The sequence below is a fragment of the Mixophyes fleayi genome, chromosome 8 (assembly GCF_038048845.1).
Source record: "Mixophyes fleayi isolate aMixFle1 chromosome 8, aMixFle1.hap1, whole genome shotgun sequence".
NCBI classification, from domain to species: domain Eukaryota; kingdom Metazoa; phylum Chordata; class Amphibia; order Anura; family Limnodynastidae; genus Mixophyes; species Mixophyes fleayi.
Window position 1 is genome coordinate 118570741 of NC_134409.1, and position 21292 is coordinate 118592032.

At 40.2% G+C, this 21292-nt stretch overlaps 1 protein-coding gene across 2 annotated transcripts; it reads right to left on the bottom strand.

The window, feature by feature from the left end:
* Nucleotides 1-1952: 1952 nt before the first annotated feature.
* On the bottom strand, nt 1953-20893 carry LOC142099648 (ficolin-2-like). Of its 2 annotated transcripts, XM_075183315.1 has the most exons (9): nt 20576-20891; nt 19131-19244; nt 12423-12467; nt 11167-11202; nt 9617-9655; nt 6196-6323; nt 4013-4142; nt 3523-3657; nt 1953-2465 (listed from the first exon to the last, which is right to left on the bottom strand). In XM_075183315.1, the coding sequence occupies exons 1-9, from the start codon at nt 20643-20645 to the stop codon at nt 2218-2220; spliced, it is 945 nt and encodes a 314-aa protein (XP_075039416.1). In that variant the 5' UTR covers nt 20646-20891; the 3' UTR covers nt 1953-2217. The 2 variants fall into 2 exon arrangements, with proteins under 2 accessions (XP_075039416.1, XP_075039417.1); XM_075183316.1 differs by lacking the exon at nt 9617-9655 and having other exon boundaries at nt 20576-20893.
* Between the last annotated feature and the right edge of the window lie 399 nt (nt 20894-21292).

A 21292-nucleotide genomic window follows, 5' to 3' on the forward strand; every position in this document is an offset into this window, starting at 1 on the left:
TTATTCTGCTAACTTCTGTGGTAAGGGTCCACCTTCATTTGTGTCGCAGAGTTTCTACGTTATTTTATGGGGATACCGTCCCCTATTATGACGTTTGAATTTTTTTTTAAGAAATGTAAACATTTAACGCACTATTAGCATGTTTTCTGTCTTTCATGCAATTGACAAATGGAAATGGGAGGATTTTCTATTGAAGTCTGAGAAGATGCATTATATCTGATACTCAAGGCTGATTTGCAATCAACACTCCGTATGTGCAGCCACATAGGGATGTGGAGTACCTCACATGGTATAAAGATTTAATAACACTGAATTATCACTACCAGTTCTTAATGGGAAGAGAATATTTCTATTATATTTAGAAGGGTTTTTTATATACAGAGTTGCATTGTGGTCTGTTTATTTATTGTTTTTTGCATATACATGCTCTTTTAGAGTAGCTATTAAGTAAGTTTCACATTTTGGATCTTAGGATTCCTTGAAATAGTTGATATATAAGTGGAAGGACTATGGGCCTGATTCATTAAGGAAAGTATTCATCTTTTTTACTTAAGTTTTCTCCTGGACAAAACCATGTTGCAATGCAAGGGGTGCATTAGTTTATTATTTTGCACATAAGGAAAATACTGGCTTTCCCCCTCCTAGATCAACTGTAGATTTCAGTGTACAAATAAGCTATCAAGTATTTGTTTGGTACATTTAAAAACAGCCAGTATTTTCTTTATGTGCAAAATAATAAACTCATTTCCACCCCTTGCATTGCAAAATGGTTTTGTCCAGAAAACGTAAGTAAGAAAACTTACTCAATTTCTTGCTTAACTTTCTTTAATGAATCAGGCCCTATAAGAACATTTTGACAAGTACTATATGATATTTGTTTCACCCACAAAATATATAACGGGTGTGTTTGTGGAAACAAAATAATTGTATATACAGCTTATGTTTATAGCCCCAGCTCTGTCCCCATATATTATATCTTCATTAGTGATTGTTGGGCTTAGATATGGATCAGGAGCCTGGTGATAGATGGCTGCTTTAGATTGTTTGCGCTATTTGTAAGTTCTTTTATTAAGCTCTCCATCGTGTGTTCCCCATCGAATCTCCAAGATTGTAAGCTCAGCTTAACCTTCTGGTCCATGTCATTGTATGTAATTTGTTTGTGTCATGTCATGATCCCCTCAATATACAGTGCTACATAATATGTCAGCAGTTTATAAATAAATAAAAATATTATTATTCGCACTGTAATATTTTATATATTATTTAATATTTTGTTATATTAATGCATACCTCCCAGCTATCATGATTGTGGCAGGGCAGCCCCTTTTATTTCAGCTTTTCCCTTTATTCCTGCAACCACTGCGTTATTTTTCCAGTCTTTTAACTGTCTGTAACTATCTACTGCTGTCTGTTCTGTCTCTCTGACCGTTCCTTCCTTGCTCTCAATCAACCCTGTATTATTTTACTTTTAGATCTGTTCCCTCTTTATCAAAGCTCTGTCTCTCCCTTTCCTTTTTACCCGTTTCTCACACCTTCTATTCCTTATTCGTTGTAATCTATCAGATTTCATCCATATCGTCTCTGTCTTTCCCTCAAACCGGCCCTTTCACTCCCGATTCTCTGTGCTTCTGTCTCTTTTCTGTCTCTCCATGCCCACTTCTCCATTATTTTACTCATTCTCAATAGTGTATATAAATGCTACTAGTGTAATTTACAGATGAAAAGATCTATTGCACAGACTTTAGTAGAAATATAAGACTGCGTGGAGTAACCTCAAAGTTGTTTCATTCATTAAAATTCATGGAAAGATAAGACAATAAAGTTCATTCTCAGAGACAGAGTGGCAGGGGGGCATTTCCCCCACGGTCCAGTCTCTGGTGGATAGTACTGATCCTTCACCAGGCTGTTAGGGAGGTCTTATATATACATTAATCAGGGTGTTGGAAGCCATCTACTTTATATGATATTTTATTTATTATATTCTTCTGGCAATGTAAAATCACATCCACATTAGAGGAAACAGGCCCGCAGGTTTTTGATAGCGTCCTATTTTTCCAATGCAACACATTGCTGAAAGAGCCTGGAACACTTACTTGTATTAGCTACAGACCAAAACTTTCCAGTGTTCCCTTGAGAAATCTACACAATATATCAAACTATGTTTGGGCTTTTATTTCAAATTAAAGAGATGCACCCAGCACACAGTGTAAATACAGGTTAAACCGGCCTGATCTTCATTTCTGTTATTTTATAAGAGTAATAATTTCCTTTGCCAGTTTCCCAAATAATTCCGTCTGCGTAGCTGGCATGTTTCCCTCTCAGATACAGTCCATTCAGGTTGGCATTATGGCAGCTTCCATGCCACCAGGCTCCTTTAAAAACGTCTGCACAGTTACTTCCATATTCATCATTGTCCCTGTCTTTAGTCGTGAAGGGACGGTTGTTATGATAGCCAAGAGAGTCACCTGCATATAAAAAAGAAATAGGCAGAAATTAGTACATCAACTTTTGTTTTATTTTTAATATTTTACAGTAGTCCCTTGATCCTGATGTCCATAATGAGACACATTGAGGCAGCTGTCTCAGACATCCCGTTTTTGATGGCTCCAAAATGTACAGTATTCATTTTTAAGATGCTGCTATTCTTTATTGAAAATTCTGCATTTGGGGTTTTTACCTTTTGGTATTTCTAACAATGATACAAGTGATAATATCAGTGTTCTATATGGTACGTTACAACAATACAAATAACAATGATAATTTGTATGAGATGAGACATCCCTGCTGCATACCCCCAACAATTGTGCTCCCAGAATCGGGATAGGGCATAGCCCTATGAGAGCCGTCCTAGCTTTCGTATAGTGCTAGGCTGCCCTTTAGCCACTCCCCCTCCAGTTCAAACGGGGATACAATGCCAGAGGCACAAGAAGCACCACTATGCAGAGAACATAGAAAACAGGCTTTATTGGGGTCCTTACAAAGAACCACCATGGTACTCTGCTAATGATCTGCTGTGTTATCTCCCACACTTTATTATCAGTCACCTGATGGAAATGGACCACAAACTGCACAGACGTGCCTCCGTGTGCACAGCGGGTTACTGCATCAGGCTAGTAACTCTTTTGCTTGAGCCTTTAGTAAGGCACCATACGGGATAGGAGGAACAGGCAGAGAGTATGGCTTTTAATTTATATTGGATATAAAGTATATTAAAGCATCAATTAAAATACCATGTAAAATTACTCGGTTATGTCATTTGAAACGCAATAGATCATAGAAATAATGACATAGGGCATGATTCATTAAGGATCTTAACTTGAGAAACTTCTTATTTCAGTCTCCTGGACAAAACCATGTTACAATGCATGGGGTGCAAATTAGTATTCTGTTTTGCACATAAGTTAAATACTGACTGTTTTTTCATGTAACACACAAATACTTGATAGCTTATTTGTACACTGAAATTTAAAGTTGGTATTTGTGTGCCATAACTTTACAGAGAAATGGAATGATGACACCTACCTGCAGTGCCTCCACTAAAAGCCCCAAGGCTAAGCTTATATTTTTCATCTTCTCCTAATATGGCAAAGGAAGCATAGGTTGCGAAACTATAGTTGTTTTCATAATCTGTCAGGTCAACTCGAAGCTGATGGGTTCCTGAAAGTGTAAACACATAGAAATGAAAACACCATTGTCCAAACACTTACAAAGGAAACTGGTGGATTATCAAGATTTCACTGTTCCGTTACACCAGAAGTAGGCAACCTAGCTGTCATGAAACAACATGTTCTGGCAAGCTATCAACTGAAACTTGTAGTTCCAGAGACTGGCAGTGTATACTTAAGCTTGAAGTTCTGCCATAGCTGTCAAGACACAGGTTGCCTGTTAGACAATAAGGATATTAGTAAATATAAGTCTAAGTAAATGGTGATGATGATGATGATGATATTAGACAATATGCACATTCATGAATTAAAAAAAAAAAGGTGATTGAAGGTGATGGGTCAGTTACCTGAAGATGTCAGACTGTGAATGTTCTCATTTCCTAGCCAGAACTCGCTCATTTGATTGCCAAACCCTCGCTTGTAGTCAATCCAATCTCTGAAAAAATTGACGGTTCCATCGTATCGTCTCTGGAAAACCTAAAGGTTCAAAAGCAGGTTTAGGAACCATGTAAAATAAGGATGGTATAATAAGCATGCAGGACTTTTGGAATTACAAAAGGGGTTCTTTGGACCAGAAGATAAGATAATTTAACTAGACTTTTGGATACAATTTTTGGATACAATTAATTTGGGACATTTTCCTGGTCCCTTTGGAGTATAATTTATTTGGACATGGTTTACAAGCATAATTGGATTGCAAGCTTCTGAGAACAGAAAAAGACATCTCTTGGTAAGTATTTGTTGTTTTTTTTACTTTAAATAAATAGATGTAGCTATAAAGAGGGTGTTGTATTTTATTTAAGGGGTTTTATTATTTTTATTAAAATAATGTGGTATTAAAGAGGTTGTTGTGGTTTATTTAACATTTTACTTTGGGGCACTACATATGTCAGCAGGTCCAGGTTGTCAGGGCATGGTAGCACTTGGTAGCACCAGCATGCCTGGACTGTTAAAGGCAGCCCGGGCTATCAGGAAATTGTAGTTCCACAAACTAAAATGTTGTTTTCCTACTCTTTCTTTAACTTTCTTGTGCCGTTATTAGCCTACACCCACCGCACAAGAGGTGTAGGAAGAGCCCTAGTGCTTTCAGCTCTGGGCTGGGTGTTCCTAGAGTGGGGGTTTACATAATTCTTTTGCGGACCCCACTCACTAGGGAATCCAGCCCAGTGTTGAGTAGCCTGAGGTTGGTTGTCATTATGGTAGGGGGATTCCCTCCCTAGTGTTCCCCTGCTATAGTGCCACCTACCCTGGCTGGTTTGTGTTGGTTGTGATTTCGCCACAACCAGCAGTAATAGTGTTTATAGGGGGCACCCCCACACATTTTTATTGTTCCTTCTTACTGTGTTTTTTACTTTATAAAAAACACAGTGCTGGCGGGTGCTGCGGCTGTATAGCCGGAGGACCCGCTCACATTGCCCCATTAATGTCGGCAACGTGAGTGTCGCATTTTAAGTGCTGGCAATCACACTGCCGGCATTTGTTTGTGTCGGCTTTTCTGGAATGGCTGTCGGTAATGTGGTGTGTAAGTTTTTCTGTAAGTCGCTATTTCAAACATGCCGCCATTGTCTCAATGATGACGGCATTACTGTTGCCGGAATTATGACTACCACTTGCTATGCAGCAATGAGTTGATGGGGGTCCGCATTCCCTGTCACAGCCCCATGTGTATATGTAAGTTTTTTCACCATTGGGCAGTACATGGAGGCCTTTATAAAACTTTGCTATGGGTCCACAAATGTCTAGTTCTTCCCATGTACGTACAGTATATTAACATTAAATGCGTATTTATGAAATTACAATTTGTTGAAGCAGTTTGCAAAATGCTAAAAGAATGCATTATAATCAAGTTTTCACTGATACATTATATTTAATTTAAATTATGATGCCATTATAAGTATTGTAGTGCCCCGAGGCTCAAATTGAGAGTAATCAGCTTAATGTGATAGGTAAGTGTGTAGTGAAGGAGGCGTTTCCCATATGGATTCTTTTATTATTTTTTTGTAAGTACAGGTCAGAAAAAGCAAATATCTGCCAGCGACATGCCTCCCAATGTGTTTAGGAGTAAAGAATATTGAATAGGGATTGAAGGTAATTGTAACACTTATGCATTAAATATGCTTTATTACTGAACATATTGGGCCTGATTCATTAAGAAAAGTAAGGCAAATAAAAGAGTAAATTTTCTCATGGACAAACCATGTTACACTGCAAGGGGTGAAAAGTTGTTTATTATTTTGCACATAAGTTAAATACTGGCTGTTTTTCGTGCAGCAAACGAATACTTGATAGCTTTATATTTACACTGAAATATAAAGTTGATCTAGGACAGACTCTACCTCAACTACAAATCTACCATCACATTTCAAATCCCCCCCCCCCCTCCAATGCAACATGGTTTTGCCAAGGTGCAAAGTTACTCATTTTCTTTGCTTTACTTTCCTTAATGAATCAGACCCATTGTATTTAAGCAAGGATATTGGAGGAGACTTCTGAATGTTCTCACACTGATTATAGATCTTTTCTCACTTACAATCCATCCTCCTCCATCTGTGTCCATGTCACACAAAACTGTAAGAGGTTTTTCCCCATCCGGATATATTTTGTACCACCCGCTGAGGAGAGACCCCAGGTTCTGCAGCTCCTTGCAGTTTCGTGCAGCTGAAAGAGAAAGTTCAGTAACTGACACTACATATGCACTAATGCGGATATTTGTCCAGGCAAACAGGATTAACATGGAATTCAAGAGAACAGATTTGATCACACATATTACAAGATCAGGCCAAGTTTGTCAAAAACTAAATAAGACAATAGCGACACAGTACAGGCTCAGATGTTATGTTTTTGCTGCTCTAGGACACTTTTTTGCCCCCTATCATATGGCCATACAGTAAGACTGTAGATGCCAATTTAGAATCTAGCTGGAGAGTAAATCAAATGTACAGGACTTTAATACCAAACTAGTCGCAGTTTTGGCATACTAGCAGCGTCGGACTGGCCCACCGGGATATCGGAAAAATCACCGGTAGGCCCCGCTGCCCTACGGCCACACCCCCTTCTGAAAGTGGGCGGAGCCCATTAAACTCACCTGGGGGTCGATGTCCTTGGCGTCCCCGCTGTCCTCCTGGACGTCCCCGCTGCACTCCCTGGCGTCTCTGCTGCTGCTGCAGATGACTGGCTGTCAGTGACAGCCAGTCATCTTTCCCATGTGATCGCAGCTGCGATCACGTGACCTGCCCCCTCCCTCTGTCAGCTGACTGTGATGATCCCGCCGCTGAAGGACTAAGGAGCAGAGAGGCTGCAGCAATGAGGATATGGGTAAGTAGATTATTTTTTTTTATTTAATATTATTGCTTATATCTTAATATTCACCAAATTCCAGGACTTAATATATACAATCGCACAGCGCTAAGAGGATAAAAACAAAATCAAACTTGTATGTACTATAAGGTACAATTGCAATTTAACTCTCGTACAAACACCTGGAGACTAATATGTAAGCTGCAGTTAATACAATTACTTATACCACGCTAATCATTTCAGTATAGGATGAAAAGTACATGCATTTGAAAGTGTGGAAGGAATAACACTCCAATTCAACTGTCAATGATAGATGGAATGTGCATTTTTTTCCTCAACTTTGGGATTTTGGGAGAATCTCCCTACATGCAGCTTGTAGCAGGTTGAGTCCTGATTGGATTTGAGCGCTTATCCTTTCTTTTTCTAAATTCCAGGACATGGCACAGAATTATCTTATATACATCTGTGCTCTAGCTGCAGGGAGAGCAGAGACTGACTGCAGAGTATATATTTATATATATATATATATATATATATATATATATATATATATATATATTACTATTCTAGATCTAGAATAAAAATATCTATTTTGAGACGAAACATCGGCCATTTTTGAGTGCAAAATCCGCCTCTTTTGGGTCTGCGATGTGGTATTGTCCTGCTGAAATCGGAACAGTAGGAGGTATGCATTATTTACTCAGGGCACCATTTCACAAACTTATACAATACTGCCCTGGTTTGCTTTAAACCAATTAGATGGTTGGATCCTGGAGAAAGCAGCATATTCTTATAAAGGGCTCATACTTTGAAAGAGAAAATTCCTTTTATTTGGGGTTTTATATTTGTGCTGAGCTGATATTATTGATGAAATTGACAGGTAGAGCTATTGATCATTTGATATTTTAATAAAACAATTTGCCTTTAATTTTCGTTGTCCTTTAGCATTGTGTATGACCATGCTGTAGGTTTACAGTGATACACATTTGACACATACAGATATTTTGATTATACAATGAGTCAGATGTGTGCATGTGCTTGCATGCAGGTTTCTCTATTAAAGTGGCTGTTCCTTTTCTCACTGTATTTATATAGGGCCTTAAATGATGAAAATATACAAGCCCTAATTCAATATAATGTAGATTGCATTAGAATCAATGTACAAATGTGTGTGTGTGTGTGTGTGTGTGTGTGTGTGTGTGTGTATGGAGAACACTATTCCATGGCATATGTGAATTGGGGGGCACTATTGTGGGCATAATATGAATTGGGGACACTATTACGTGGCATATGTGAATTTCAGGTACTACTGTATGGCATAATATTGTTTTGGGGCACTACTATGTGGCATAGGGGGGCTGCCTATCTATACTAAACTATAGTGGGGGGGCTGCCTATGGTAAACTATAGAGAGGGGGGCTGTACAGAGAACACTATAGGGAGGGGGGTGATGGGACCTTTAATTTAATGCTATCTATTAAATGTGAATATTAATTATTTAATGCTAGGAATGGTTGTGGGAAAATGGATGTATTAAATGTAAATGCTATTAATTTATTGCTGGGGCTGTTTTGAGGGAGGGTAAAATGTTTATTTATCACATTTGAGTACTATTACTTTAATTTTGGGGCTGGAGAGAGGCCTATTTATTAAATGTGGGTGCTGTTGATTTATTAGCGGGGATGGTTGGAGTTTTCTAAATGTATCCATTATTTTTTCCAAATAGGAACCTCAACATTCCAGGATCCAGACAAGCTGCAACTAAAGAAACCAGCAGCCACAGGTGGTAAATGTGACAAGAACAGGTAGGACAGTCTGTCAATTGTTCTGAGTCTAGTGCAGGCTTGGCTAACCTGTGGCACTCCAGGTGTTGTGAAACTACAAGTCCCAGCATGCCCTTCCAGCAATAAGCTGCTATATATTGGCAAAGCATGCTGAGGCTTGTAGTTTCACAACACCTGGAGTACCACAGGTTAGCCAAGCCTGGTCTAGTGGGACAATCCCAATTTTTGGTGACTGTTCAGCCCAATATAAGGGGCAGTTCAAGATTGTGTACTCTTTATATACACACTACATTCTTTATATACTACACTATGGTGATAGCTGTCCTTTGTGAGCTGACCACTCCCCCTCTAGTGTCTGGTCTCGCCTCTATGATGGCTGGCCACACCCCCTCTGGTGGGCCCCTAGATTTGCAGTCCCCCGGTGGGCCCTTCATGCCCCAGTCCGACACTGCATACTAGCATCACTTGTGAGTAGTACTAATCTGCTGCCTAAATTAGTAATAACAGGCCAGGAGTAAGGAGAGATTATGGCAAGAAAAGGAGTGAAGTAGAAGAGGGCATTGGAAAGTTGTGAGAAAGGTTTGGGGGTAGGGGAATTTGGAAGGTGGTAGAGAGGTTTTGGAAGAGGCTATCTTATCTGTCTGGAGAGTCAGGTAGGTCTGAGGAGGCCTGGTGAGTCTGTGAGAATGGTGGGAAGGAAGGGTTATCTGTTGATGGCACGTGTTTGTTGGAGTTATGTCTCCATGGCCAAATTTATGCCATGACACGGTAGATCCTTGATTTTCTGCACTTTGCTTTAGTAATATCTGCACTTTGCTTTAGTAATATGATGATTTCCCAGTGTAGTTTTCCTTTAGGCGTTTCACTTACCATAAACTGGGTCTGGGGTGGGAGTGTCTCCTTTCTCTCCTAAAGGGGAAAGACAAATGTGAGTAGGGGAGGCATAGTGTTCTCAGTGCATGCTATGGGATTGACTGCCTTGCAATATGCAAACTACGGGTTGCTAAAAAGAAATATTAACACGCTAAGACCTAAATATGTGGCTTAGCGTGTCTAGATGGCGACCACTTCTGGAGGGCAAATGTTTGCTCCTTCTAATTAGGGTATTCTTTGCTGAATGCAAGCTGACCCCAGTAATCCATTTGGTACTGTAATAAACAAGATTAACAAATATATGGGGTGTTCCTGATGGTTGGCCAAAAACCTTTTTTAGCCCTGCAAAATGACTTTTACATATCTGGAGAGGTCCTGGATATCAGGTATTGGTTATTATTTTCATTGGACCACACTCTATAAGTGAAAGCGCATTTATATGTGAACAAAGCTCTTTTCCAGGCACAATTCTATCAGAGTAATAACAAATATTAGCAATAAACAGATACAAATGCAATACACATGTCATGACAGTAATTAGACATAAACGAGGCTACACAAGCAGGGAAGTTGTAATTTATTAAGGTGGTTGTGATAGCAGGCAGGACTCTTGCAATTGGTTGCAAAAACTATTTGCACAGACGCAATTCCAAAACTCAAAACCAGTACCTGTACCTATACTCCACTCCACTGGAATGTCTGGGAGACTCCCGAATTCCGGAAGGTCTCTCGGTCTCTTGGGAGAGTAGGACATTCTCCCACATCTTACCCACTTCCTAGCGAAGTGGGCGGGATGGGGCCTCAATGACGTGAATTGCAAATTACGACATTTTGACACCCCCCCGCAGCAATTGCCGCACAACCCCCAGGGCCGGATTAACCCTAGGGCTAACGGGGCTACAGACCAGGGGCCTCGGGCATCAAGGGGGCCCTTGCAAATACTCAGCAGCATTATTGATCGGTTGGGGGCGGGGGAGACCCCGGTGCGATCTATGGTGCTGAGCACTTTCACTGCGGTCCTTCCCCGGCGCGCTGTAGTCTCCTTACTGAGGAGATCTCATGAGTCTCACTCTCACGGGATCTTCTCAGTAAAGAGCATACAGTGCGCCGGGGAAGGACTGCAATGCCAGAAGAAGAGGTAAGTGCCTTGGGGGCGGCTCGGCTCACCTGGGGGGGGGGCCTCACGTGGGGAATGGAGGCTCCCTTAGCCCAGGGGCCTCCATTCCCTTAATGCTGCCCTGCAACCCCCCCTCCGTAATTTAGCTTCATCTCCTGGAGGAGATTAAAAATATGTTGTCAAGTATGATGTGTATTGTTTTTAACTCTGACTTTTACAACCTGTAGGTGTTATTGATGTTATTGCTGTTCATGAAGAGCTATGTGGCTAAAAGCTCTGTGCAGACATAATAGAGGAGGAAAATCAGAACAAAACACTAAATATCATTGAAGCTAAATAAGTGTATCTAATGAGATAATTTTCAGTGATAAATTATATTTAATTTAAATTACGATGGTTCTGTAATTAATTCCATTCTTGATCAACTCACCTTTTTGTCCTTTTAATCCAGGAGAACCTGCTGTTCCTGTTCATAACCAAATATATGCAATGAAATAAAAATAAGTAAATTAATTATACACTACAATACTTTATACGGGAGTGCTGGTTGATCCTTTTATTTTGTATATTTAAATTCGCCCTGTTACTAATCCTTGTGTTTGCTGGACATTTATTGGGCTGGTAATGTCACAAAGGTACATTATTTAGAATACTGTGATTATCCAGACAGCATCCTGTGGTTCTCACAGAGATATGCAACAGTTCTCATGTCACACGGAAATGTTTTATGCAGTGATCTCACAGGTAAAGAGCGCTTCCCATTCATCAGCAGGTGATGTCACAAGTGCACTGTGTTCTAATACACCTATGTCACATTAGTTTAAATCTGTACAGATGATTGCATTTGTCCTTACATTGACGCTAAGTACAATTGTTTACTGTCAGTGGGGAACAAACTATATTTGAAAACTAAAAGAATAACAATTAATGGCAATATCCCTTTAAATGGGATTTACATTTTTTTACAAGCACCTTATACTTCTCTGTTTCAGAGCTGTGTTTTTCCTATTTCATCATCATCATCACCATCATCACTAATTCCGCAGTGCTGTACAGAGAACTCATTCACATCAGTCCCTGCCCCATTGGGGCTTGCAGTCTAAATTCCCTCACATACACACACACACACACAGGGTCAATTTGTTAGCAGCCAATTAATCTACTAGTATGTTTTTGGAGTGTGGGAGGAAACCCACGCAAACACGGGGAGAACATACAAACTCCTCACAGATAAGACCTTGGTCGGGAATTGAACTCATGACCCCAGTGCTAACCACTAAGCCACCATGCTGTGTATCATGAGAAATCAAAAGGGGGCAGTATCCATATAGGAAATTGGCAGCATCATAGTGTATTGATACTCTGCAATGCACATGCTACGGCTCCCTACTACTGCTTGGCCTGGAACCTGCCAATGTTGCTGCTAAACTTCCAAGATAGTCCACTTAGATAGACAATCAATCCAAAATTTGGGTTGCTCAATCTTGGAGAAGGTTGGAGTTTTAGGGATTCCCAATGTTCTACTGTCTGGGTGTAGAAAAGTGCAGGTATTAGACATTTATGTGGGCAGCAGTTTTAATATCCCTAATACATGATTGCCATAGACCATTGATTCTTTTTTGGCTGATAGGAGGGCTCAGTGTGGATGTTCCTGGCATCAATAATAAATAACGGTAAACAACCAACCTGTCTGCCCAGTAGGTCCAGCTTTCCCAGGTTCTCCTTTAGATCCTGAAAGGTTTAAAAATAGTAATGATCTAGTTTAATATTTAGTATCTGCATTTGCCCAGGGCAGGGCCGTAACTAGGGCTGTGCGACAGGGGCGACCGCCCAGGGCGCAACGCTGAAGGGGGGCGCAATTTAGGAATATTTTAGATTAGTTTGGTTAAAATTGAGGGCTAGGGGGGCGGCATTTGTCTTTCTCGCCCAGGGCACTAGAATTCTAAGTTACGGCTCTGGCCCAGGGTCTACCAGGACAAGGGATCAACTATTACAATTTATCAATTATGTGAACTGTGAACAGCCTGCTTTACAATGGAATATGCCGTTTCAGCTGCCGAGATGTAGTCATTTCGGAGAAGGTGAATTTGTCGACACTTATACTGTCCACACCAAAATGGTGACAGTGTAAATATTGACATATTCATTCTCTCATCATGGTTAAAATGGTGACATTGTTACAGTCGACAGTTGTAATGTTGACAGTCACAATGTCGACATTCAAAAGGCAACGCCAAAGGCATCTGGCAGAGCCGTCGGCTGACCCGCCAGAATTGCAGCCAATAAAATTGTTAATGTTAAAAAAAAAAAGCGCACACAAACATGAACCCCAAACCCCTCTCATCCGAACACATTAACCCTAGTACTCCTTGGTGGACCCGCTGGCAAAATACAGCAAAGAAATCATTTTTGAAAAACAGCAGAATGCCCACCCCCCAAACAAATTAACCCTAGTGCTGCCTAGTCCCCCCGCCCAATTTTACTAGCACCAGGACTAGGCTTTGACAGCCAGGGTTGGTGACACTATACCAGGGGAATCGACAGTGTGGGTTCCCCCTGCCATAATGACAACCAGCCCCAGGTTGGTTGTCATTATGCACGGGGTGCAATTCCCTAGGGAACAATAGTCCGTCAAAGCAAATGCAGACCCCACCCCAGGGAAACCCAGCTCCGTGCTGAAAACACTAGGGTTCTTCCCACACCCCTAAGCAATGGATGTGGGGTCCATTATTTAGGGGTGCAACATATATATATATATATATATATATATATATATATATATATATATATATATTATTTTTGTTATATATACTAAACCTTCAATCAATCTTTATTGTTAAGATTATATCAATCCCCAATGATTCTTGCTATGTAAATTCTCTACCACATCAATATTAACTAGAGATGGGCGGGTCCGGTTCTCCGAGAACCGAACCCACCCGAACTTTGGGTATCCGAGTACCGAGCTGAGCAGCTTGGTACTCTCCCGCCCATTCTGAATCCAAATCGAGGCCGAACGTCATTGTGACGTCGTCGGATCTCGGGGCTCGGTTCTCGCGATACTTCAACTTTATAAATACACGCCTCCACAGCAATCCATCGCCATTTGACAGAGGGAGAGAGCAGGGTGTAGTCATAGGCTAATTAGAGCAGGGACAGAGAATACAATATTGTTCTTGCAATTGCTCTAACCAAAATCGCTAGTGCAGAGAGGAGGATAGAGGTTTATTATTTTTTCTTCATATTTGGCACTCCCCAGCGCTTTTGGGGTGTCCCCCATAATTGTGCATAAATATTTCTGGCTGTCAAAAGTCATATCTGTCAGCAGTATCTACTAAATAATTTTTAGCACTCCTCAGTGCTTTTGGGGTGTCCTCCCTAATTGTGCATTAATATTTCTGGCTGTCAAAAGTCATATCTGTCAGCAGTATCTACTAAATAATTTGTAGCACTCCTCAGTGCTTTTGGGGTGTCCTCCCTAATTGTGCATTACTATTTCTGGCTGTCAAAAGTCATATCTGTCAGCAGTACCTACTAAATAATTTTTAGCACTCCTCAGTGCTTTTGGGGTGTCCTCCCTAATTGTGCATTAATATTTCTGGCTGTCAAAAGTCATTTCTGTCAGCAGTATCTACTAAATAATTTTTAGCACTCCTCAGTGCTTTTGGGGTGTCCTCCCTAATTGTGCATTAATATTTCTGGCTGTCAAAAGTCATTTCTGTCAGCAGTATCTACTAAATAATTTTTAGCACTCCTCAGTGCTTTTGGGGTGTCCTCCCTAATTGTGCATTAATATTTCTGGCTGTCAAAAGTCATTTCTGTCAGCAGTATCTACTAAATAATTTTTAGCACTCCTCAGTGCTTTTGGGGTGTCCTCCCTAATTGTGCATTAATATTTCTGGCTGTCAAAAGTCATAACTGTCAGCAGAATCTACTAAATAATTTTTAGCACTCCCCAGTGGTTTGCGCTCAGAATGGATTCAAAGCAGTCCACATATGATCTGAATGAGCAACCAGGTTCTGTCACCAGTCCTGATGTTAGTGTTCCCAGTACGTCATCTGGCCAAGGCGATGTCAAACAACAGAGTGTTTTCAAATTAGTGCAAAAAACAAAAACCCAAAAAAAATTTACTGTATTGAAGCGAAAAAGAAGTGTAACTGAGCAAAAGTTAAGTGACGATAAAAAAAAAATTGCAAGCATGCCATTCTACACACGCAGTGGCAAAGAGAGAATGAGGCCTTCACCTTTGGCTATTAGTGGCAGATCCCAAAAAGTTACCCAGCCTACAATTGGTGCACAACTACTGTTACGCGTCAAAGCCGAGCTGCAAGATAACAGTGAGGCATTACAGGAGAATATTTGCTCTGATTCACTAATGACAACAATCCCTGTGGAGAGTCCATCCAACAGTGGGATGTCTAATCGTGAGCATTCTGCTGATGTGTGCCTTAATAGCCCGAGTGTAGCCGGTGATACCCAAATTGAGGATGCCACTTTGGAATTAGAAGAGGATGAGGGGGAGATTTGTGTAGGCGACGAGGGCGCTAATGAGGATGTTGATGAGGATGAGGTTGTTTGTGTAAGTCCTGCACCAGTGGCAGCAGTTCTGGCACGTGACAAGAAAAAGGCCATTGTCATGCCTGGGCATAAAACAAAAAAATCCACTTCTTATGTGTGGAATTATTTCTACCCAAATCCAGACAACAATTGTATAGCCATTTGTAGTGTATGTGAAGCCACAGTCAGTCGAGGGAGGGACCTTAACCATCTTGGAACCTCGTCTATGTTACGCCATTTAACGAGAGTTCATGGCAAAGTGTTGGGAAAAGCTGAAAGTTCTTCCCAAAAGAATACAAGCACTCCCTCATCAGCTAAGACCCTCCGCTCACCGACATACCGACGGCTACAAAATACACCCACCACACCATTCTCATCAATATCCTCAGTAGCGCTCGGAGTTAGCCCGGCATCCCACTTAAGGGTGGATGACTCCGGCACTATTATTGATTCCTCTGAAGAAAGCGTTAGTCCTGCTGCTGCTGTTGCTGCTGCTGGGGGTGAATCGTCATCCCAGAGGCAGGTTAATAAAATGAGCAGTCCTACATTTCAGCAATTAACTGTGAAACAATCATTTGCGAGGGGAAGCAAATATGACAGCAGTCACCCAGTCGCCAAGCGAATCACAGACGCCATGGCTGCAATGTTAGTGTTAGATCTGCGTCCAATCTCCACAATAAACTCAGCTGGTTTTTCACAGTTAATTGAGGTTTTGTGTCCGCGTTACAGAATTCCATCGCGACACCATTTCTCCCGTAAAGCTATTCCACAACTATACCAAAAAGTGTGTAAAAATGTAGAGATTGCGCTGAAAAATGCCATTCTGCCCACTGTTCACTTAACCACAGATATGTGGACAAGTGGAAGTGGCCAAACCAAAGACTATATGACTGTGACAGCCCACTGGGTTGGTCATTCACCTTCACCAGCAGGAACAGCAGCAGCATGTACACCACTACGTAACATTTGTCACAGGGAGGCCACTCTTTGTATCACCGGCTTCACTAACAGGCATACGGCTGACAATTTGTTACGCAAACTGAGAGATGTGATTGATGCATGGCTTATACCACTCGGACTCTCCCCAGGGTATGTCATTTCAGATAACGCCAACAATATAGTGCGAGCATTACAGCTGGGTGATTTCCAGCACATTCCCTGTTTTGCTTAAACCATCAACTTGGTGGTGCAGAGCTTCCTACGAAATAACCGTGAGATGCAGGAGATGCTTTCGGTGGCCCGTAAAATTTCAGGCCATTTCAGGCATTCAGCCACATCATGTAGGAGATTACAGCAGCTCCAAGAGCAGTTTAACTTGCCCTGCCACCAACTTAAGCAAGAGGTGGTAACTCGGTGGAATTCCACCCTGTACATGCTTCAGAGGATGGAGAAACAGCGCAAAGCCATCCAAGCATATTGCACAAGTCATGACATTGGGAAAGGAGGGGGGATGTATTTCACTCTTGCACAGTGGGGAATCCTTTCAGTGCTGTGCAAGGTGCTGAAACCATTTGAAGTTGTGACATGTGAGGTCAGTGCAGACTCTGCTAGTTTGAGCCAAGTTATTCCTTTAATTAGACTATTGGAAAAGCAGCTTGAGAAAATGAAGGAGGAGCTGAAAGCAAGCAATTCAGCAAAGTATGTTGGCCTTGTCGATCAAGTACTTAATTCGCTTCACAATGATCCTCGAGTTATTAAGATCTTGAACTCGGATCAGTACGTTTTGGCCACTGTGCTTGATCCAAGGTTTAAAACCTACATTGAGTCTTTACTTGTAAATGAGCGAGATGTGAACTTTTGCAAGGAGCTATTGCTCAGCAAGTTGGCCGCTGAACTGGGCCTCGGCTTGACGACGTGTCCTCCTTCACTTTCTCAAGCTGTTGCTCGTAAAAAATTAAATTTCCAAAAAAGAAGCAGGGAAGACACAGGGGGCAGACGAGAACAATTTAACATCTGGGCTGGTTTGAAGGATTTTTCAAAAAAATGTGTCACTTTGCCCATAACTCCATCCAATATGAGTATAAACATGCAAAGGATGGTGGAGGATTACTTTAAAGAGGTAGTTGATATGGAAATGTCAGACAGTCCCTTTCCTTACTGGGAAGAAAAGCAGGCCATTTGGAAACCCATGTACAAACTTGCTTTGCAATACCTAAGCTGCCCACCCTCCAGTGTGTACTCTGAACGAGTGTTCAGCACAGCAGGGAACTTAGTCAGTGATCGCCGTAGAAGGTTACTTCCCAAAAATGTGGAGAAAATGATGTTTATAAAAATGAACTACATCTTCCACGAGGAAGGCCTTCACCATCCAAGACATCCAAGCACTGACTGTTCTCTAATGGCGGATTCAAGCGGCGATGAATTGATAGTCTGTGATGATGACGTACACACTGATGAGGGTGAGGATTAAGCTGAAGATGATGCCGATAACATCTTTTTAAAACTTTCTATGTAAGTGTAGGGTGCAATCTACCCCCAAAGAGGAAAGGGACTTGTGGCATTTCCATATCACATACCATCTTGAAAGGCTGCTGTTAGGGCAATTTATCCTTAAGGGTAGGGTGTCATAGACAGAGTGACCCTAAACTGGCTTTGTCCATTTTTCATAATATTGTACAGTCTATAATGACTGAATTTTTGGGTATTTTATACAAGTGGAGGGGGGCCTAGAGAGACAGAAACCAAACTGGCTTTTTCCATGTCAATTAATATTGTACAGTCTATAATGGCTGAATTTTTTGGTATTTTATACAAGTGGAGGGGGGCCTAGAGAGACAGAGTGACCCCAAACTGTCTTTCTCCATGTCAATTAATATTGTACAGTCTATAATGGCTGAATTTTTTAGTATTTTATACAAGTGGAGGGGGGCCTAGAGAGACAGAAACCAAACTGGCTTTCTCCATGTCAATTAATATTGTACAGTCTATAATGGCTGAATTTTTTGGTATTTTATACAAGTGGAGGGGGGCCTTGAGAGACAGAAACCAAACTGGCTTTTTCCATTTCTTTACATATTTAACTATAAGTGTAGGGTGTAATATACATTCAAAGACGATGGCTGCATTGCCAATATGCATAGATGGAGAGGAAGACAATCTGTTTTGTGTGTAGAATAGGCCTACCAACGAAGAATTAAACTGGTTTTTTGGATGATTTATTACCTCAACAATTAGATTACTTGTCTCTAAAACAGTTGGAGCACTAAATTGGGTTAATTTAGGCCCAAAAACATGGATTTTCCCAAAAAATAGCAAAACAAAACCAAACAAAACCAAAACCAAAACCAAAACACGCAATGGCGGTTTTGCAAAACCAAAACCAAAACCAAAACACGACGGTAATCCAGATCCAAAACCGAATCCAAAACCAAAACACGGGGGTCAGTGACCATCTCTAATATTAACCTACCATTCTGTTATTGTACTGTGGGAGGAAGCCAGACATCCCATAGGGAACCCATGCTATCTGTCTATATATATATATATATATATATATATATATATATATATATATATATATATATATATATACACACTATACAAAATGCACACAGATAGTACCCTGGTTGGAATAAAATCCAAGGCCCCAGGGCTGTCAGGTAGCATAGCTATCCACTATGCTACCTGTTTCAAAAAGTTTTACAATAAAATTCATATTTTTCCAAACCATGAAATCACTTTATACTATAATACTGATGCTATAAGTATGGCATATATCCTCACACTGATTAACACTAGTTAATGTATATACACACCCATACATACACACCACACATGCTCAGTTGGCCCTCACTATAAGCTCCTCTGCTGTAAAAGACAGTCAAATAATCACTCACCTTTCTCTCCGGAGGGACCAGGTTCTCCTTTTTGGCCAGTAGATCCAGGCAGCCCAGGACATCCTCGAAGTATAGCCAACTTCTCCGAGTCTCCAATCCCCACCAGCTTTACATCTACAAGCAAAGATGATAGTGGAGGGAAGTAATATACATAAAGAAAGAGTCAGCTTACAAGGACGGTCACTGCTGATAAATGACCTCTCTCTAGATGATTTCTATAACATCACATTACCCCACATTTTTCGTGACTGTTGTTCCTAGTGAAGAATTTTAATAAACAGTCACGATATTCCAATTCTTATCTTTGTGATACGGATTGAAATTAATTGTGTTTACGATTCAGTTGATAATAAAAATGCCCCTCTATGTGTATCAATGAAAGCCTGTTTTACAGGGAGATAGCAGATACTTACCACACAAGTTCATAGCTGGCAAAGCAGTTGCAGTCTGGCAGGAAAGCCAGACAATTTACACTCATCACCATTTATTTATGCTTATTTAATACACTATATTATTCCCTGCATAGCTCTGTCTTCTGATTCTAGTCCTCTTTTGTTTGCTTTTAGCAGTGTCTACATTTCAGATTATATTAGTATAGATATCAATTGCTATATAAAAGATTACACAAATGATTCTTATTGTCATGTTCTTGCACATCTGTGGACCTACATAATTGTATCACTTTAATTCTCTCCACAGTACACAGGTATACAAGGCGTCTAGCACCAGCTATAAAATAATTCTTATATCCTCGTTAAAGTAGCCTTGTCTCCAAGCCTCCAGGCACCAGAAATAAATTTAAAAGGAAAGCTGTTAAAAATAATCAAAAATTTTTTTTTATATAAGAAATGTGCAAACCATTTTGGATATGTCAAGCTTAAATTAATTTATTTTAACTGTTTTCACAAAGTGCAAAATGTAAACAAGTAGTAGTAAAAAGATGTTTACTTTTTAAAAATATTGTTTAGTATATAAAAATAAAAGTGTTTCAAAATAATGGTTTGATTGTGAACAATGAACCAAAAAGTGTAATGTAATTTTCATTATTTTTGTCTGTTTTGCCTCAGTTAATAGATGTCAACTAAAAAGTTAAATATTTCAGTATGCTGCCAAAATAAACTCCTAGATGTCCTGAAAAAAACAATATAACATTTGCTTGGGTAGAATAAAAAAATGTAATTTAATTTGTAGTGAAAACCATGATAAAAGGTCAGATGCCTCTAATGGACAACTTAGAGACATTTGGAGGTAAATTTATAAAGCTGCGTGTTTGTAAAAGTGGAGATGTTGCCTATAGCAACCAATCATATTCTAGTTACCGTCTATTTAGAACATTCTACAAAATGACAGCTATAATCTGATTGGTTGCTATAGGCAACATCTCCATTTTTTCAAACCCGCCGCTTGATAAATTTACCTCTTAAAGTCTGTACGATATGTCTTACCTGGACATGAGTCTTCAGCGTGATTGAGAGCACTCACCAAGCATAATACAGCAACCACCAAAGTCCACATAATAACTGATGGATTGTTACCGTCTGTCCTTCGGTTGACTGCTTGAATGTGATTTCATCTCTGATTCTACTTAATAAGAGATCCTTTAACTCCTCCCCATGTAAACACTTCTCCTTCTTGAAATATAGTTATTCTTGCGCAATTAAAGTAGACACCAGTCTTTGTTCCTTATTTAATCTTACACATGTCTTGAGTTACGACACTAGCCCATTAAATACAATCTTAAGCTTTCAGTTCCACTTAGTTAAAAATTAATAAATAATTGTAAAAACATAGATCAAAACATGTAAAAAAAGATGTAAAAACATATTGACAAGTGAAAAAATATTCAAAGCAAAAACTGTTTTTCCTTAATTTTCTTCTGTTGCTGTCATCTTAAGATGGAGAAAACAGAATGAACATTGCAGCAGCATGTGTACCGCTACGATGCTTGTTAAACAGACTATCTGTTCGCAAATGCACGATCCGGTCAACCACGTTTCACCTCGCTCGATGACGTGATAAGCAGCGATAAAATAATCTTCAAAATGGGGGGGTCATATCCTGATGTTTTATCATAGTTTTATCTTTATGCTTTGTTTTTCACCTCTTTTGTTGCCCTTTATCCCTCCCACAATGCTTACAATGTCTTCTTACTCGTTATGTAT

Bases quoted from the DNA above. Each gene is read 5' to 3' on its own strand.
- LOC142099648 (XM_075183315.1), bottom strand. From the start codon at position 20,645: ATGTGGACTTTGGTGGTTGCTGTATTATGCTTGGTGAGTGCTCTCAAT. The intron at 11,203-12,422 runs GTTGGTTGTTTA...GGTTATGAACAG, and splicing joins TGGACCTACTGGGCAGACAG to GAACAGCAGGTTCTCCTGGA. The intron at 3,658-4,012 runs GTAACTGACCCA...TTACACTTTCAG, and splicing joins TCACAGTCTGACATCTTCAG to GAACCCATCAGCTTCGAGTT.